The 19,492-nt window shown below is 29.0% G+C and overlaps 1 protein-coding gene across 1 annotated transcript; it reads left to right on the plus strand.

Annotated features, from left to right (window-relative positions):
• The first annotated feature begins 2,361 nt into the window (after nt 1-2,361).
• LOC119603532 (RNA-binding protein 39) lies at nt 2,362-18,058 on the plus strand. The gene is made up of 6 exons (XM_037955577.1): nt 2,362-2,550; nt 2,611-2,673; nt 15,800-15,933; nt 15,992-16,384; nt 16,598-17,150; nt 17,209-18,058. The coding sequence occupies exons 2-6, from the start codon at nt 2,620-2,622 to the stop codon at nt 17,842-17,844; spliced, it is 1,770 nt and encodes a 589-aa protein (XP_037811505.1). The 5' UTR covers nt 2,362-2,550; nt 2,611-2,619; the 3' UTR covers nt 17,845-18,058.
• Nucleotides 18,059-19,492: the final 1,434 nt, after the last annotated feature.

The following is a 19,492-nucleotide window of genomic DNA, read 5'->3' on the forward strand; positions in this document are numbered from 1 at the left end:
CTTAAAAGTCTCAATGTAAACATTCAAGATTTTACGAAGGACATTTAAAAGATAATTGAGAAAAGCCCAGGGTGAAAAAGGCTCCATGTAAAAGAGGACTTAATGGAGTGCATAATCCATTTAGGTAATCCAAAAACTACTCGCCTGTGAACATTATTGGAGTGCATGATCCGTTTAATAGTCCTATGTAATGCAGGCATGGATCATGTTTCTAATTTTTGAAAGCAACATGGTCCTTAGCTAGCATTACATAGGACCATGTTGCGGATCATGTACTCCCATAATTTCAGCAAGGGACTAGTTTTGGGATTACTCCAATGTAGTACATTGATGGATTTCGTGTAATACCATGTTTCCACTGAGGCGTTTTTAGCAAATCTAGTGGATTTGGCCAAAACTAGTTGAAATCATGTAGATTTGCCATACAGTTTTGAAAAATCCAAATCTACTTAATCTTATAGATTTGATTTTTACCCCATTTACACATACACGAAATCTAGTACTTATGAGATTTCGAGCCAAATCTACTTGATTTTAACTAGATTTCCCATACAAAACTAAATCTACTTCGTAACTAGATTTCGTTAAAATCTACTCAAAATCTAATAGTTTTTGGTGATGCAACTCTGTTTTTTCCTAAATAATACTAAAAAATACGACACTACACAAGAAAAAAAGAGGAAAACAAAACAAACAAAAAAATTAATATGTCGACAAAATTTCTCTAAATTGGAAAACATGAATGAAAAGTTAATCTAAAATAAAAGGTAATGTTATATTTAAATATCTATTTTTTATTTTAAATGGAATTTTGATAAATATCCCATTTTTCCTTCTTATTTTTCATATCACACACTTTTTCAAGAAATATTAGAAAAAATGAAATCTTCCTAAATGTCAAGAATAGTAAGTGTAAACGGAATAGATTTGGAAAAAGATTTTAAATGAAATCTACTAGATTTCGTGTATGTGTAAATGGGGTATTAAAACATGTCGAAAATGTATTTTTTCGAACAAGCTTTGCTTATACAACACTGCGTTGTGTCTAGGATATGCAAATATAACTATATGCTATCAATTCAAGTTGAATGTTTTCATCGATAAAGTGACTTTTCATTTCGAAATAAAAAGAAAACAAGTTATAATTTTAAAATTAGTGGCATTTAATAAACAAATTTAAACTTTTACAACTGTAATTTTGTGTTTTTAATGTTTAAATTTGAAAGAAATTAACATTACTGTCGTTATATCAAAATAAAATGACGGGATTTGTTTGAACATTCGAATATCAAAAACGAGTAAGCTCAGTGGAAACACCTTGAAGTTGTTTAAGCAAATCTAGTAGATTTCAAGCCATTTGAAACATAGTATAACGTCCTGGTCAAAGCTTGGAAAGAATGAATTCTATTTGGAATTAATTCCCTCATATTTTTAATTCGGCTTTAAATTTTTGAATGTGCCATTCTTTAAAATCATTCTTTGAATTTAAATTCTAAAGCTGAATTTATTGGCTTTATATTCCATTGAATTAATTCCTAAGAGTATTCATTCTTTATAGGAATGAATTCAATTGAATGATCATTCATATTTGTTTAATTCCGTCTATTACAAATTGAATGAAAGAAAAAAATTTTATTCAATTTTTAATATACAGAATTCTTTTGAATTGTAAAACAAAACTTTCATTCAATCTATTTCAAATTGAATGGTTTAAAAATTTTTAAATTCAATTTGTAATAGATTGAATTCAAACAAAATTTATATCATTCAGAGGGAATTTAAAAATCAATAGGAATTGTTGAAATTTATTTTAATTCAATTTGTAACAGATTGAATGCAAACAAAATTAATTCATTCAGAAGGAATTTAACATTCTATAGGAATTAATTCATTAGAGAATTAATTCAACTACATCGAAAGCCTTATGAATTAATTCTAGGAATTAAATCAAATGGAATGAGTTTGAAGAATTGTTAATTCTTTAAAATATAACTCAATTTCAAAAAAAGAATTAAGGAATGAATTCTTTTAAAGCTTTGGTCCTGGTTAATATCATCATATTATATTCTCTGTTGTTTATTCAACACCGACTTCGTTAAAATAGTTTTTGTAGAAAAGATTTGGGGTTATCATTTTTTATGCACTTTTCCAATATTTGGAATTCCAGAACTCCGAATCTATGAACCGTAGAAAATTTTTTGAAATAAAGCAATATCACTTAATCCATTGATAACAGTCGGGAAGATTTTTCTATTCTGAGTATGAATGTGTGAAAAAATCTTTCAGCTCTCCTATATTTTCGTGTTATGGGACTTAAAAAATACATTTTTACATATAATGATGTATTACTTTTATTTGCAACTCTGTGTTAAATGTTGTTTGTTTGCCATTCATTATAGATTTGTATATGATTTTCATTACAAGTAAGTTGGCAACGCCGTAAGATTTATAATTTTTTCTATCCCAAAAAAATCGGAGTCACGCTGAAAATATTCTTTATCATAGTAAAAATAATTCAATTTAAATAAACTTGATATACTACATATATAGGTAAATATTTGTTGAAGATATTTTCATATTGTTGCCTGGTATAAATTTTTCAAATTATAGAGGAACAAAATGGCTGAGGACTTTGATGTGGAAGCCATGCTGGAAGCACCATACATTAAAAGTGTAAGTACATATTAGAAAACGATGCAATCCTATATGTATGTATGTAGATACATATTATCACATACATAGGCTCGTATGTATGAATTATTGAAAAACAAACGTATACGTATGTATGTAATAATTTTATCAATATGTATTAATATGTTTCAAATAATTTTTGTGGTAAACCGGACTTGCCTTGCAAAAAATTCATTCTTTCTGTTCGAAAATTTTACGAAGCATTTATGAAGATTTTACGCATGCATTTAACTAAATTTATAAGACGACAACTTTAAACCCTTTATAACCAATGTTATTCGTTTTGCTAACATCATTTATTTTTTGAATAATTTAATCTCTGTATGTTCCATCCTTACTAGTTAAAGTAATTTACATACAACATATGTATATAGTTGTGCATCGATTTAAAGAAATTAAAGTTGGCCCTATTATGCCTTTAAAACATCGGTATATGTATGTATTTGTGTTCGTAAAAGTTACGTATTCGATACGGCTAACATTAGACTTATTACAAGATTCTAATTATCTTTTAGTGAAAGACTAAATTAAAATTTTTGAATGAAGAAAAATTAAAAAAATTTAAACTGGATTTTTGCTGTTTGGTAATTGTGAATCCTTTTGTCCATATCTAAAACCCTCAAATTAGTGAGCACTTTATGCGAAAGAAGTGTCTGAATTGAGCATTAATATTCATGAGCTGAACAGCTTTTTATATCTTGGGCAAAAGTTATGTTTTAATTATTTTACTTTATTTAATTAGAATAACACCTTTTTCTGCGGAATTTTAGATAGCTAAATGAGAATTTTTACACAGTGTTAATACGGGGTTAAGGGTCACCAAAAATAATGTATGAGCTAAGCTGATTATTGGCCTTAAAGGTCCCAAAAATCAGTTTTATACGAATATATTGCCTAGTACGCATTCTGATTATATTACCAATTCTATAGAAAATTTAATTTCCCACATATTTAGCCTGAAGAATTTTTGCATAAAATTTTTTGTTTTCGCGCTATTGTGCATTAGTTTTTTATTGCAATAATATTTGCAAATATTAATATTTTTAACGCCGATACAGATTATATAACAATTTTTCATTTTAATCTTACATACCATATCATCACTCTCTGTCCCATAGACCTTCTATCCGATTTTCAATTGAGTCACAGGTCATAAATATGAATGTATTTTGAAAAAAATTGTTGGTCAAAGCCAGGTGACTATTTCCACTAAAGTTTATTAAAATCAGACTACGTCATCAACTAACTCTAATCTAGACAACCGGCTATAATTTGTTTCCAATATTAATGTATGTCCACCATAGTGTTTTTACTGAATTAGTAAATTCAAAAATGGCAATAAAATATTTAAAACTCATTTTTGATGGAATTCAAGTGTAAAACAAATTGTTTCCAGTCAAACATTCAAATTTTAAATACACTTAAATTCAATAGCATTCTTCTGTAAAAAGAAAACTTGAATTAAAGTCGAACATTACAATGTTATTACAGTTTAATTCAAGGATTGAATTACAAATATTAGAATTCAAGTCGAAAATATGATTATATTCAAGCTCCCATTGATAATAACACCGTACGACAATCAAAATTAGACACGAACCGGATGATGTACGTCTTTAGTTTTTCATTTCGTGATCCTGTGTCCTATTTAAAGGGCTTCAAGGTTTTAAAAAGTAAATTTTTAAAAAAAATATTTTAAAATACTTCTAATCAAACAACGACAAATTTAATGTCAAACGAACAAGAGTTGAAAAATATTTTGTGTTATTTTTATTTTATTCTGTAATAGCCCATTCAGGCCGAGTCGAAATCAAGTAATTTGAGCTTTAAATTATAAATGAAATCTTACCTGTTCAGACCGGTGTAATTGACACTTGAACCGATTTCGCTTGCAAGCAAAAACCATTGCTCCGCGTAAAATTGAACTTTTTTAATTATTACATATTTTAATGACCAATTTTATTGTGTTCTTAAACAATTTAAACTAAATTAGATTGTTTTTATATTGTTTTGAAATTTTTATTATTTTTGATTATTTTTTAAAATAGGTATTTTTACACTGAGACAGGGATGTTCAATGTGATTTCAATTTAATTGCAATGAAATTATATAAAATAAAAATAATACAGAATATTTCCCAAATCTTCTTGTTCGCTTGACACCAAATTTGAAATTGTTTAGTGAGTAGAAGTATTTTAAAATATTTTTTGAAAATATGTATTACTTTTTAAAATTTTGAAGTCCTTTAAAAGGGACACAGGATCACGAAATGAAAAACCAAAAACGAAGTATTTCTCCATTAAATTTATAGTTTTGGTTGGTGTCCAACGATTTTTTTCTCTTTTTTATTGATTTTGTCATTCCGTGTGTAACACATCGAAATATTGTTCACAGACCCCATAAAGTATATATATTCTGGGACCTCATAAGATTCTAAGACGATCTAGCTATGTCTGTCCGTCTGTCTGTTGTTGGCACGATATGTTTTGGTATTGAAAATGTTTGGTATTGAAAATGGGCAAAATCGGTCAACGATTTCACATAGCCCCCATACAAATGTACCCCCCGGAATATTGTGTAAAAAGCTTCAAACATTTACAAATTCGTTGTTTACGAAGCAAATCGCACAAAATTTCGCATAGGTCAGTTTTTGACCTCCGAAATAAAATTCTGAATTATGTCGGACATAGGACCACAATTGGCCCTACCCCTCATATAAGGTCCCCTTTTGAAAATTACTATAATTCTGATCAGTGGCTTAAACATACGAATATAGCGATGAAATTTGACACAAATAGGTTTCATGCTAGCCAATATCTCTCCACCAAACTATATGTGCATTGGTCCATAATTGACCCTACCCCCCATATAAGGTCCCCTTCAGAAAATGACTAACGTCATTATTGGCGTAAAAATACGAGTATAGCGACCAAATACGAATATAGCGATGAAATTTCACAGAAGTAAGTTTTATATGAGCCAAAATATCTGTACCAAATTTTCTGTGGATCGGTACATAATTAACCCTACCCCCCATATAAGGTCCCCTTTGGAAAATGACTATAATAATTACTGGTTTAAACATACGAATATTGCGATGAAATTTGATACACGTAAGTTTCATGCAAGCCAATATCTCTCCACCAAACTATTTGTGGATCGGTCCGTAATTGATCCTACCCCCATATAAGGTCCCCTCCATAAAATTACTTTAACGTTCATTACTGGCTTAAAATACGAGTATAGCGATGAAATTTCACAGAAGTAAGTTTTAAATGAGCCAAAATCTCTCTACCAAATTTTATGTGGATCGGTCCATAATTGCCCCTACCCGCCCATATAAGGTCTCCCTTCAGAAAATGACTTTATCGCTTATTATTGGTGTAAAAATACGAGTATAGCGAAGAAATTTGACATAAATAAGTATCTTAGGAGCCAAAACCTTTCCAGCTAATTTTATGTGGATCGGTCCATAATTGACCCTACTCCCTATATAAGGTCCCCACCATAAAATTACATTAATGCTTATTACTGGCTTAAAAATACAAGTAGATCTATAAAATTTGAAATAAATAAGGAACTTAAATCTTTCTACCGACTTTTATGAGAATTGGTCCATATGTGTATATACATATAACCCTACTCCCTATATAAATTAACATATGTATTTAATTCGAAAGAGCACTTTCAATACTTAAACCCCCATTAATGGACCTCTTTTAAATAATACAATGATGTTCTCGTTAATATCGATACATAATAATAAAATATTCAAAATATCAAAGTTTATTTATATGGCAGTGATTTGATGGTGGGTATATAAGATTCGGCATAGCCGAATATAACACTTTTACTTGTTTTTTTCTCTCTTCTCTTTATCTACATACAGTTGCGGCCATGAGGTTAGCACATTTGGTATCTGTTAAATATAAAATAAAATATTTCCTATAGTTCACTTTTTGACAAATTCATTTTTATGCGTAGCATGTGTCATTCGAGGATCACGACAAATTACATTTTGTTCCACTGCTTTGTTGCGTATAGATTTTTTTCTTTCCAACATACATCTACCCCCAAAAAAATTTGAACGTAAATTTAGCACAAAATAAAAAAATTATTAAAAAAAATTAAAAATAAGGCAAATCAACCGGATACATTTATCTAATTTCACTTAAAATTTTATATTTTGTAGAATAGTTGCACATTTTGATAATATAATTTCTTACCTGGAAATAATCTTCACCAGAACCCACTAGAAATTTCATGATATAAATTTTAACTTTCAGCCCATAAATTGGCAAAATTCTTAGGAATTTCTGTTTTCCACATCATTTTAAATGTTCTCTATTGGATTGGGATCAATAAATTATACTGGGCACTGTAAACATGTCAATCCCGCAATGGGTAATTGTAGACCCAAAAACGCCACTTAACTGAACTTTTGTCCTCTAATTTTTTACTAAAGTATTTAAGAGCGTATTTTGATAGTCATACTGATCCATTTGTGCATCTACCATGCGTATAAATCCACTACTACGCCCGGAAAACGGAACCGTATTCGTCATATTTCACCCATTGTGTTTTATGATTTTAAATGTAGACTTTGGTTGTTGCTGCATGTTTGGAGTACAGCAAAATACATTTTGCCATCAAATTTTATCCTATTAAACTTTAACTAGTATCCTCCAGACATGCAGATAAAGCTGAAGTGTTCCCCCAACCACAATGGGGGGTTGGTCCTATATTGATGTTGGATGCTGAAATGGCGTATGACTATCAAAATAGACTTTTAAATACTCCAGATTTTCTAAGGGAAAGAAAATAATCTATATGTAACAAAGTAGTGGAACAAAATGTATTGTGTCGTGATCCTCGAAGGACATGTGTTACGCATAAAAGAGAATTTGTTAAAAAAGTTGAGAACTATAGGAAATATTTGATATTATAGGTAATATATACCAACTGTGCTAAAATCGACCACTGTATATGTTTACTAAAGGCCTGCACAAGACAAGAACAATGCGACAATTTGTTAAAAAATATCGTATGTGTCATCATAAGCACACGAAATTTTTTATTGATGATCTATAGTAATACAGTTGCGTTCAAAATAAAAGGAGTGAAAAATTGAAAAATTTTGAATATAAATTTTTTAGTGAATGATTTAGATTTTTAATTAAATATTTTTATAATTTATTTATTTAACTTGTTCTCTAGTTTTTATAATCGTTATTTAAAACATTTAAGAAATTTATATAAAAAAATATTTATTTTTTAAAATTTATATACAAAATCTATTGTTCAAAATAATAGGAGTATTCGATTTAAGTTCAACTATTTTTAAAATAAAAACAAAAACGAAAGGACTTTCATCTAAAATATTATTAATTAATGTGTAGCAGTACAACATCAGTCATTTTTGTAAAGATTTTATTTAGAATTTGGGTATATGAGCCTCCGGAACTTAATGTATTTCCGACAACGGTTTTGAGGGGCTTGATGACACATGTCGTGGCTGATTACCAACAAATATGCAGTAATTTATTCAGAAAGCCTTAAAAGATGATATACACAAGATCTTTTAACGTTTTGCTTTAGAATCAGTAAGTCGACAACCATGTAATGGCCTACTTCCTATGGAACGAGCTTCCACCAATTTGGAATCAATAATGTTTTCATACGGCAACACCGCCATTTTATCAAATTTGTTTATTGGGAATATGAGAACATATCTTGGGGTAATATGTTTACCTACAACATTTGATCTACGATATCATTTTATAATTTATTAGACCATAACCTTTTTGTCAAGACCCATCATGAATCATTCCTATTATACAACTTCCTTGAAAGTTAGTTTTAGCTTAATATTTTCGATTAGTGGACTTCCAATATATTTTCTGAATTTATTTAAATCTAAAAATGTAATTTGTTGTCGTATTCATGCATTAAAAACTCATCCATTTCTGAAACCACCTCTAAATGTGTTACTTTATGGGTTTCACTATATGCTTTATGGGTTTCACTATATGCTTTATGGTCTGAACTAACTGAATATTGATCACGATGTATAATAACTACAATTTGACTTAGTTTCACTAATTCGGGACGCCTTAATGGGATTAATTTTAAAAAATTATAAGCGCTTATGGGAAGCTCTTATCATTTTTGAATAAAATGTTTAATTTTTATAAGAGTTTTTAAAACATTTGACTTCTTAAAGTATTCAAAAAAAACTTTTAATGAAATTACCATGAGAATTTTCATATTTTTTCGCGATATTTTTATAATTTTCAAAATATTTGAACAGATTTCATTTTCGTCAATTCTGACATTTTCTTTCTGGATTTTAAATGAAATAATTGTGAACTGAGCTCAAAATCATCTAAATATAACAGTTTTATAATATATTTTTAATATTTACTACGAATAAAGGAAATTAATCTAACTTAGGTTAGATAATATACGTTACTCCTATTTTTTTGAACAGTCGTAAACGGATATGGATTTCGAAAAAAGTGAATACCAAAAAGACTAATGAATCTATATACAAAATTTCATTTGTTTTGTATTTTAAACACTTAACAAACAAATATCGTGAAAAAAAATTGGATTTCTGTAAATCTTTCTTTTTTAAATTAAGCTGCACAATTATTTTTAAGTCTCACTCCTATTTTTTTGAACGCAGCAACGTTAACATTTATAACGTTATAACGTTAACATTTTTTTTAAGAATAATTTGGAAAGGTCAATGTTACAAAATTCATAACACATATGTAATATGTAACTAAAATGCGAAATAAAATTTAATTCATATACATACATAATTAGAAAAGAACATTTTTTCATAAAATTCTTCTTTGAACATCCAATCAACAGCCTGTTTTTCTAAAATGAAAATTTGTCTTCGTTCTTAAAAATAACGAACGAAATTGGCTTTACGTTTTTGTAACGAAAAAATAAATTTCATGTGAGTCGCAACGAAAGTGCCAGGATGCATTTTTTTTATTCGCTTAACAACAAGTTTATATATCAAGCAGTGAAAGAATTATGTAAAAATCATGACTGAGTCCAAAGTTATAGGCATTTTAATTTAAAAAATAAAAAAAAGGCGATTTTTTGTCATTTTTTGGGAAAAAAGTATCTTTTTCTTTTTAAGTTATCTAAAAAGTTTCTAAGAAGATGTATATAGAATTTATACTTTTTGGAAAGCTGACTTTACATAAAGTACGATAAATGAAACAAAACCTAAAAATTTTTGATACCGAGGGGACCATCCAAAAAAACCCTATTTTTTATGGAAAATTCAATTTTGAGCAAAAATTCTCAAATCGCATAGTCGATATCAAATTATAGTGACCTGTTTTATATGACCCAATATGTTCTTAATCATTTTGTAACGGGTTTCGATAACCCCGCCCCTGGTATGGATATAATAGGCAAAAAACCAAAAAATCCCATTTTTGGGATTTTTTAAAACTTTTTTGGAAATTCCGGGATTTCTAATAAGAAAATTCGAAATTTTTATTTAATTTTGGATTTTAAGTAAAAAAATCTACCTAACTGTAAAATTTCATCAAAAAATATTCATAAATAAAATTTTTATTGCAATTTGAAAAATTTGTATCTTCGCAAAAACTGAATAAAAAACATTTTTTAATTTTTTTTAAAAAAAGTATTCCGCGATTTTTTTAATTTTCAAAAATTATATACAGTTTTGAAAAATAGACAAAATTACCTTTCCATTGATATATAACATGCCTACCTAATGTTTTTTAAGTGACAAATTAATTAGGGAAAACTAAACATCTTTTAGAAAATTTACCTAGCACTATTATTTTCATCCATATATGTAACAAATTTAAGAGTTAACCTTATAGATGAAAATAATAGTGCTATGTAAATTTTCTAAAAGATGTTTTTTATAGTGCTCGATGAGGAGATTCTATATACGAAATTTTTTTTAAATCGGAACTCAAATGAAGAAATAGGATCGTTTTAAAAATTTAACATAGCCGAGGTGTCCTAATTTGAGGACCCCCCGCCGGGCCCCTGGTTGGCCTATAAGGTCCAAATTCCTAAACTCGACAACACCTCCTCTTTGTGCATACCAAATTTCATTAAAATCGGATTAACCGTTTAGAAGTTACCGAATTATTTCCCTCTTCTTTTTTCCTATACCACTGTGCGAAGGTTTTATAGGTAATATTGAGAAATACACAAAAGCTATTTCTTTCAAATGTTTGTTATTTTTCAATTTTAGAAATTTTATTTTGATAAAACCCAACTCTAGGCAACAAAAAAATATTGTGTTTGTTGCCGAAACGCTCTCACCTTTTTATTTTTTTTATTTTTCTATATATTTTTGGTTTTTTGAAAATGAATTCGTTCGTAATAAACGAAAGAAATGTCAAAAATAGACGATAGGCAAAGGCCTTTCGTTTGCCAAAAAAAAAAAAAAAAAAACAACGAAAATTATACCAAAATACGAAATAATATGTGGCCACTTGAACCTGAAGGCAATTGGCAATACAAACCTTTAAATTTCTGGACACATTGCATAGAATTTTCATGTTGCTTAAAAAAAAACATTTTTTCATAATTTAATTTTTTTTTTTTTTTTTGTAAAATTATTTTATTTTTGTTTATTTTTTAGGGTTAACACCAAACACTTATTACTACATGAAATAATATTTCAAATTTCAGAAATGAAATACGTAGGCAATAATGTTCTGTTACGATAAAAAAAAGCTCATTTCATTTTAGACATTTTTAAACGAAAACTTTCAAATGTTTTATAAAAACCTAATTTTAAACTTGATCGTAATAAAATGAAATGTTCGTGTGAGAACTAAATTGTTTTAGAAAAACAGGCTGTAAATCATCTAAGGACTTGAAACTCTCAGAAAAATAAGCAGCAAAATTGTCTATATGTTGAAAGAAATGGTCAACATAATTAATTTTACTTTACATTTGGGTCTCTCGTTGTATATACCTGTCCCGTTTTATTGAAATTGAATGAAGAGTCAGGAGTCAGGACAAATTTGATGTGTTCTTAAAAAAAATATGTAGCAAATGTAAAATTATAATTATTTTTAATGATTTTTCTTTTTAGTTTGTCAAAAAAAAGGTTTGAAGATTTTTTTTTATTTTGCTTTAACTTGAAAACACAAATATATGGAATTAAAGTTAAATTATAATTAAATTTCAAGCCCTTGAATTTTTTTATTTGTTGAGTGCTTATTGGCTTTAAAAGAGGAATGTAATTTTTTGACGAACTTTTTTATACTTTTTGTGGAATGGATAGGGCTAATGCTCACCCTTTCTAGTAAAAAGTCTGAGTAAATTTAATATCTTATTTAGGTAGGGTAGGTAGGTAGGTAGGTCGATAGGAGGATGTATACTACATCAAATCAGAAGAAATACACCTAGGCCACTAACGGGCCTGTTGGGCGCTCCTTAATATCTTATTTAAATATGTAATATTTTGTATGCTATGCTACAAAGAGTGAAAATCAATATTACTTTAATTTCAACAATTTGTTATTGTATTGTTGTATTTGTACAATTGAAGAAATTTTAGCGCAGTTGTAGCTATTTTTTCAAGATTTAAACAAAAAAATATATGGATCAAATTAAGACAAATTATCTTTATCTTCACCAATTATGTAAAAATCATATGTATGAATCGAACATGACATTCTTTCTTTATCTTTTATCTTAAATTTAATTTTGAACATACAAATATTTTAGTCTTTTAATTTTTATTTTATAAAATTGTTTAATGTTTCAGAAATGAAATACCTAGTTATAAGTAGATTTGTCCCAATGTGCGATGCTTTGTTTAAAGTTATAAAATATAGGATATGCAACGTATTTTTTCATTTGCGTTGTCTTGTCAAATTAGTTTTGAATCAACTGCCCTTATTGCGGAGTTAAAAACACTTGTCTTCGATGAAAAAAAGGTATGCATAGTCAAAATTAGAGAAAAACAAATAGCGATGATTGACACTAAATTTTTAATTTTAAACGTATTTTTCCGGTTTAAAATGTTAAAAATTTTACCGATGACCGATTGCGTTCATTAATGTAAAATACAATAAATTTTTTATTTATAAGTAATTTTTAATCATTCGCCTCGAATTTCGTGCCATTAAAAGAAAAAATATCGAAGGACTATCTTCAATAGTCTCTATTTAAAATAATACAAGTTTCCAGGAGAGCAGAAAAACTGTTTATTTCGCTAGTTCGTGAAGATTTTAGAATTTTTTCTTCTACAATATATTTTTACGACCATATTATAAATCGTTATATAAAAAGAATATAAAACTTTGCATTATTTTCAAAATTATTGACAAATTTATATCAGATAGAGCTTTTTTTTCTACGAAATTTTTTTTAGAACCTTCAGATAGAGAGTTTTTCATAGAAATATAAATTTTTTGTTTGATTTAATATCAAAAAATATTATATTTTATGCAATTTAATGAAGTAATAGAAACCAAATTGTTGAAAAAGCAACAGATTATAAGGTTTTGGTCCAAAGTCAATGTTATATGGTTAAACACGGCAATAAAAATAATCGAATTAGTAGCATAATGAGCGTTATTTCGAAAAGTATTAAACCAATTTTAAATATTTTAGCGGATTTGTGTTCAGTATGTCCAAATTAGTAAAAATACTTGTTTGCATCCTGAATTTTTCTTTGTTTTTAAGATAGAGAAATTTAAAAATTGCTATAAAATTGCTAAACAATATTTTTTTCTTTTGCCATCAAAATCTTATTTGCATGAAAATGACAGATAGAGACTATTGAATATAGTCCCCCGATATTACAAATTTGATTACAAATTTATTGATAATTTAAAAAATTATAAGAATTTAATAATCGTTGTCCTCTTGATCTTTCCAAGTTATTTCCCCTTCAAAGTGCAACATAAAAGGTTTCATTATTGTTTTTGGCAGAAATAAAAGTCTTTAATAAATGAATCTTTAATAATATATACCTTTGTGTGTTTATCAAACAAGCATAATAATTATTTCTGCCAAAAAAAATCAAAAATTTAAAAAGTAAAGCGTTTTATAAAAATCTAGTTCACAACAATAAAAATCCCATATTTTAAAAAATTAATTTCAGAATTCTCTAAGATTGCTTTCTCATCGTTGATCACTCATTGTTTGTAGAACTGAAGTTTAGAGAAATAAAATGTAAACTTACATTACTATATTATATAAAAATCAATTTACACGCTTGTAACCAGTGAAGATGTGCAAAAAATCTTAAAATCTGATAATTCGGAAAACGAATAAAAAAAAATAATATAGGCCAAAAATAAAATAAAAAAAATAAGAAATACATTTCAAAAATATATAGAAAAACTAAAAATATAAATGCAATAAAATATGCTCTAAAAGTATGCTACAAGGAAAAAAATTCAAAAACCGTAAAATATGCTTTAAAAAATCGGTGGAAAAATAAAGAAATTGTTATGGAATGTATAAAAAATGTAAAACTTCAACTCAATTAGATAACGAAAATTTATTAATTATTACATAACTAATAAAAATTTAAATAATTATAACTTTGTTATAATTAGTTAATATTTATTACAACTTTTTATTTATCTTGATGTAAATGTAAAACAAACAAAAAAATGTTATACCCCATTACAACGAAATCTAGTAGATTTGATATGAAATTTTTCTTCAAATCCAGACCGTTCGATGTGTCTTTTAAATAAATTTGTATTAACTTATCAGATTAAATAATGAATATGTATGTACTACTTTTATTGACCTATTTGTTTTTCATTTGTTTCTCAAGTAAACGTTTTGAAATTTATTTAAAATTTTTGAAAATTGTATAAACAAAAATACATTTCAATGTACTTTTTCTTCGTTGAACCAAAATTTAAAACAACAAACTTTTTCTTTCACGTTTTATTAACATGAGTGAATATGTCAATAGATTTTCTAGCTTTGACTTCAAGATTAAAAAATAGTAAAATTTCATAGTATTATAGTGACATACTTTTAAGGGCAAATGCACTACTTTTTTAATTTGGAGTCCAATTTTATCTATACAACAGCTTGATTTTTGTTAAGAAACATTAAATTTTCAATTACGTTTTAAAATATAGAATAATTTTCAAGGGTGAATGTCTTTGCAGAAAATCTTTAATCCCAATTTGTTGCTAGAGATTGATTCATTTTGGTCATTCTAAAATATCTAAAGCTGGAGTCCATTTGGTAAGTTTTGAATGTGCCAGAAAAAACGCCTAAAACTATATATAAATACTTTGTACAAAAGCATTTCTATATAAGCAAATATTTTGATTTTTTATCTGATATTTGATTCGTAAAATAAAAAAAAAAAATACAACATTTAAATACATTCAAACTGAACCTGAACTAAATTTCAGATAAATGCACAAATATGCGTCTGGGCAGCACTAATGTCTAATGCAGGATATAAAAAGGCAAAAAATAAAAATTAAAACAAATTCACAGTATCTACTACATTACTACTTCTACCCCCAAAAAACGAAATTACCAATCGCCTACCTCTCCACCAACTGTCAACAGTTAAAATGACAAAGAAAAGGCAAAAGCAAACAAATAAATATACTAGATAATTAATGCAAAAATTCGCCACAACTCGAATGAACGAGAGACGGCGAAGATTTAATTACATATTTATATTCAAGTATTTAACAGAATGTGTTGAGTAAATATGCGTGTAAAAGTAAAGTAGTATAATGCAACAAAACAAACTCAAATAAAACAGATCACCAAAAACGATGATGGTGTTGTGATGTCTGACTTGATTAACATTGGGCTATCACGCACTACCATTGTTGTAATTAAGAATTGATGATTGATTATTAATTGCATACTTTCAAAGAAATAACTAATTACTTTGATTTACTTTCTCTTGTTTAATCAACTTTTTTTACTACTACAACCACCAACAACAATACAAACCCTAAACGATAAATCAATTGAAATTAAAATGAACATATACAATGTGTGACGTCGTGATGTCTGACGACGTTATTATTTGTACGTGAATACCTTGTTGTTGTATCTTCTTACGACCTCCTAATAGAATTCTACAATTGGCAATAGCGGCACCAGTGGTAGCGGACACGTCCAAGAAGACGACGTATCTCATAAATATGGAAAATCCGAACATCGGAACTCAGTGTCAGAAGCAAATGGGCGACGATATAATAGATCCAGGTAATTTATTTATTCAAAAATATACTAGAAACGAGTGCATTAAAACTTTATTATGCAGAAGTCGATCAGGTTCACGAGATGATGAAAGAAAAAAGGCATCAAATTCGGATCGAGACAAAGGCAGGGTAAAAGATAGGAACCGGTCAAAAGATCGTGACCGTGATCGCGAAAGAGAGCGCAAAAGATCTTCACGTGATAGAGACCGTGATCGTGACCGTGACCGCGAACATCGTTCAAGAGATCGACGTATTAGGAGTCGTTCACGTGAAAATCATCGCAGTAGATCAAGAGAACGTAAGAGAAGTAGTTCAAGATCTGTGCGCAAAAGCAGTCGTTCACGTGATTACAGACGTAGTCGTTCTAAAGATCGTCGATCAAGGGACCGTCTAAGTCCTATAAAAGAACGTGGAAGCAGTCGATCATACAGACAATCTCGTTCCCGAGAGAGAAGGTAAATAAATATTGTAATAACAATTTATATGTATGTGTGTAAATTAGAATGTCCATGGACATTTTTTGTATTCATATCACTCAAGCAATGCGAATTAATGAATACGGCAAAACCGAAAAAGTTTTTCTTTTTTGGAAAATATAATTGTCCAATTCACAATCGGTATCGTATCGTTGTAAGCCGTAATTTTGTATTCTTGTTTGTTTTTTACAGCAAGCGACGTACAAGTGGATCACCACGGCCTTTTAGACGTGGCAGAACTCCACCAAATGGTTTGGGACCCGATCGTTCACCTCAAACTGAACTTAGCCCAGAGGAACGCGATGCTCGTACAGTTTTTTGTATGCAACTTTCCCAACGTGTTCGTGCTCGTGATCTTGAAGAGTTCTTTTCTAGTGTTGGAAAAGTAAGAGACGTTCGCTTAATAACATGTAATAAGACCAAGCGCTTTAAGGGCATTGCGTATATAGAATTCAAAGACCCAGAATCGGTGGCTCTCGCTTTAGGCCTATCAGGACAAAGGCTACTAGGAATACCGATCGTCGTTCAACATACACAAGCTGAAAAGAATAGAATTGGGAATACGGTGCCGACGTTTACACCGAAAAACCACACTGGACCGATGAGACTTTACGTTGGATCTTTACATTTTAATATAACTGAAGATATGTTGCGCGGCATATTTGAACCATTTGGAAAGATTGACTCTATTCAACTAATAATGGATAGTGAGACAGGACGTTCGAAAGGTTATGGATTTATAACGGTAACTATCTTGATTATTGTGTATTATTTTAGAAATTTTACATTATTTTTTAACACAGTATCACAACGCTGAAGATGCCAAAAAGGCATTGGAACAGCTAAATGGATTCGAATTAGCAGGTCGTGCAATGAAAGTAGGTAATGTTACGGAGAGATTAGACATGAACACAACATCACTTGATACTGATGAAATGGATCGAAGTGGTATTGATTTGGGGGCCACTGGTCGTTTACAATTGATGTTTAAATTAGCCGAAGGCGCAGGCTTAGCCGTCCCTCAAGCAGCTGCCAATGCTTTACTTGCAACTGCTCCGCAGCCAGCGCCCGTACAAACACAAGCACAAAATCCCCCCATTGCCACACAATGTTTTATGTTATCAAACATGTTTGATCCACGTACGGAAACCAACCCAACCTGGGATACAGAGATACAAGATGATGTTATTGATGAATGCTCCAAGCATGGTGGTCTTTTGCACATATTCGTAGATAAAATTTCGCCGTCTGGCAATGTATATGTCAAATGTCCTAGCATTACAACTGCTGTTTTAGCTGTAAATGCATTGCATGGAAGGTGGTTTGCAGGCCGTGTGATTGCTGCAGCTTATGTTCCACTGCTGAACTATCACTCTATGTTTCCGGATGCGATCACTGCTGTTAATGTTCTGACTTCTAATAGAAAGGCAAATGAATAAACATAACTGAAACAATGAAGTACCATCTATAGAACTCCTTTTATTATTTTTTATTTGGTAGTGGGCATTCATAAAACATGCTCCCATTCCTGCTTCTTTTTTTATTAAATTAAGAATTTCCTAATATTATCATTAACATCAAAGACATGACTTTTTGTTTTATAATGTTATTTTCGATATATTCTAAAAATATATGTAATATAACAATAAAAAATGTTTCGCTTTATATGGTTTTTGCTTATGTATATGTATGAAGAAGAAGATCAACCCAGTCGGATTTTATGTTAACCTAAGTCTAACCCATGGTTAACCACAAATGGATCAGAGGTGACTCAAAACCTATAAATTTTGGTTGAATATTCCTCCTCGAGTTGTAACAATTTTTTTACTTCATAATACATAACTAAAGTATAAATACAGATTAGGGAATATTAATTATCATTCGCTAAAAGTGTACATTTAATTTTTCGTTACATCCCTTGTGTTTAAGTACAAAAAGATTATTTGCGGTATTTTTCCTCTAACTGAAAATCCTAATGATTTACTACTTTTAGTTTACATCTTTTTTTGGGTTTTAATTAGGTTGGCGGTACATCAAGCACTCATATTGCCTATACCTTCATATAGGAAGTTGGAGCACCGAACTTAATTTTATCAAAAGTATTATTGGTCTTCACCAGAAATTAGTATTAATGGTATCCACCAGTTAAAAACATAAACTTACTCTGAGGTAAAACGAAAGCGTTTTATAATGACAACGCATAACCCAACTCAGACCTGAACTACAACACCAATTTACATCTTTAATGGAATACTATTATTAACAACTTGATTACAATTGGAACCACTGTCGACAAATTCTGCATAATATAGTGAATTTTCAGTTGAGATTTGTAGTTTTGAGGCGATGTCAAAGTCAGGAAAGTGAAGAAAATTAAATCCGTTTTTAGAGTTTTTTTATTATAACAGGTTTATATGATATTTTTTGTGGCTAAACGAATAGAGGCTTTATATTGATTTTTTTTATTTGAAAGGTGAGACCACCTGCAAATTTTGATTTGTTGTTTTAATATACACTATCGGACAAAATAAAGTCCAAAAGTGCTCATGCTATATTCTTTCAGCGAAAAATCGGTAAAATTATTATTGAATATGGAAAATTTTTTCAAAATCATTTAGTTAATATACAATGCTACAAAAATTACAATAAAACAAAATCATTCTACCTAACATTTTTCTGTATAACATCTAAAACTAAAGTAAATTCACTTTTTTTCGGACAAAATAAAGTGTAAATTTTATATATCATTAATTAAATTTCTTGTATATCAAAAATTTTTTATCTATTTTGGTTCTGATTTGGATCTACTTAAGCCATTTTTTAATTTTTTACTATTATTATTCGCAATCACCTTCCGTTCCCCTTGCTTTCCCCCATACTATTATTTTCAAAAGAAATCCGTTTCTGTTCGTTATTTTAGCGGAATTTTTTGATTAATTGGTCAAAAATTAATATATTGGATTTAGGGCGATGCTCTGATCAAGTCTTTACAATTTTTCAGTGTTTTTTTTTTTTACAATAATGTTTTTAACCATTGTCGTGTGTTTGAAGTCATGAATCTGTTGAGGCATTAAGTCTCCCAAACCC

Source organism: Lucilia sericata, unplaced genomic scaffold, assembly GCF_015586225.1.
Source record: "Lucilia sericata isolate MDLA Ls3-8-SP2 unplaced genomic scaffold, ASM1558622v1 Contig000010F_arrow, whole genome shotgun sequence".
Taxonomy (NCBI): Eukaryota; Metazoa; Arthropoda; class Insecta; order Diptera; family Calliphoridae; genus Lucilia; species Lucilia sericata.

Bases quoted from the DNA above. Each gene is read 5' to 3' on its own strand.
- LOC119603532 (XM_037955577.1), top strand. From the start codon at position 2,620: ATGGCTGAGGACTTTGATGTGGAAGCCATGCTGGAAGCACCATACATT. The intron at 16,385-16,597 runs GTAAATAAATAT...TGTTTTTTACAG, and splicing joins TCTCGTTCCCGAGAGAGAAG to CAAGCGACGTACAAGTGGAT. The intron at 17,151-17,208 runs GTAACTATCTTG...TTTTTAACACAG, and splicing joins AAGGTTATGGATTTATAACG to TATCACAACGCTGAAGATGC.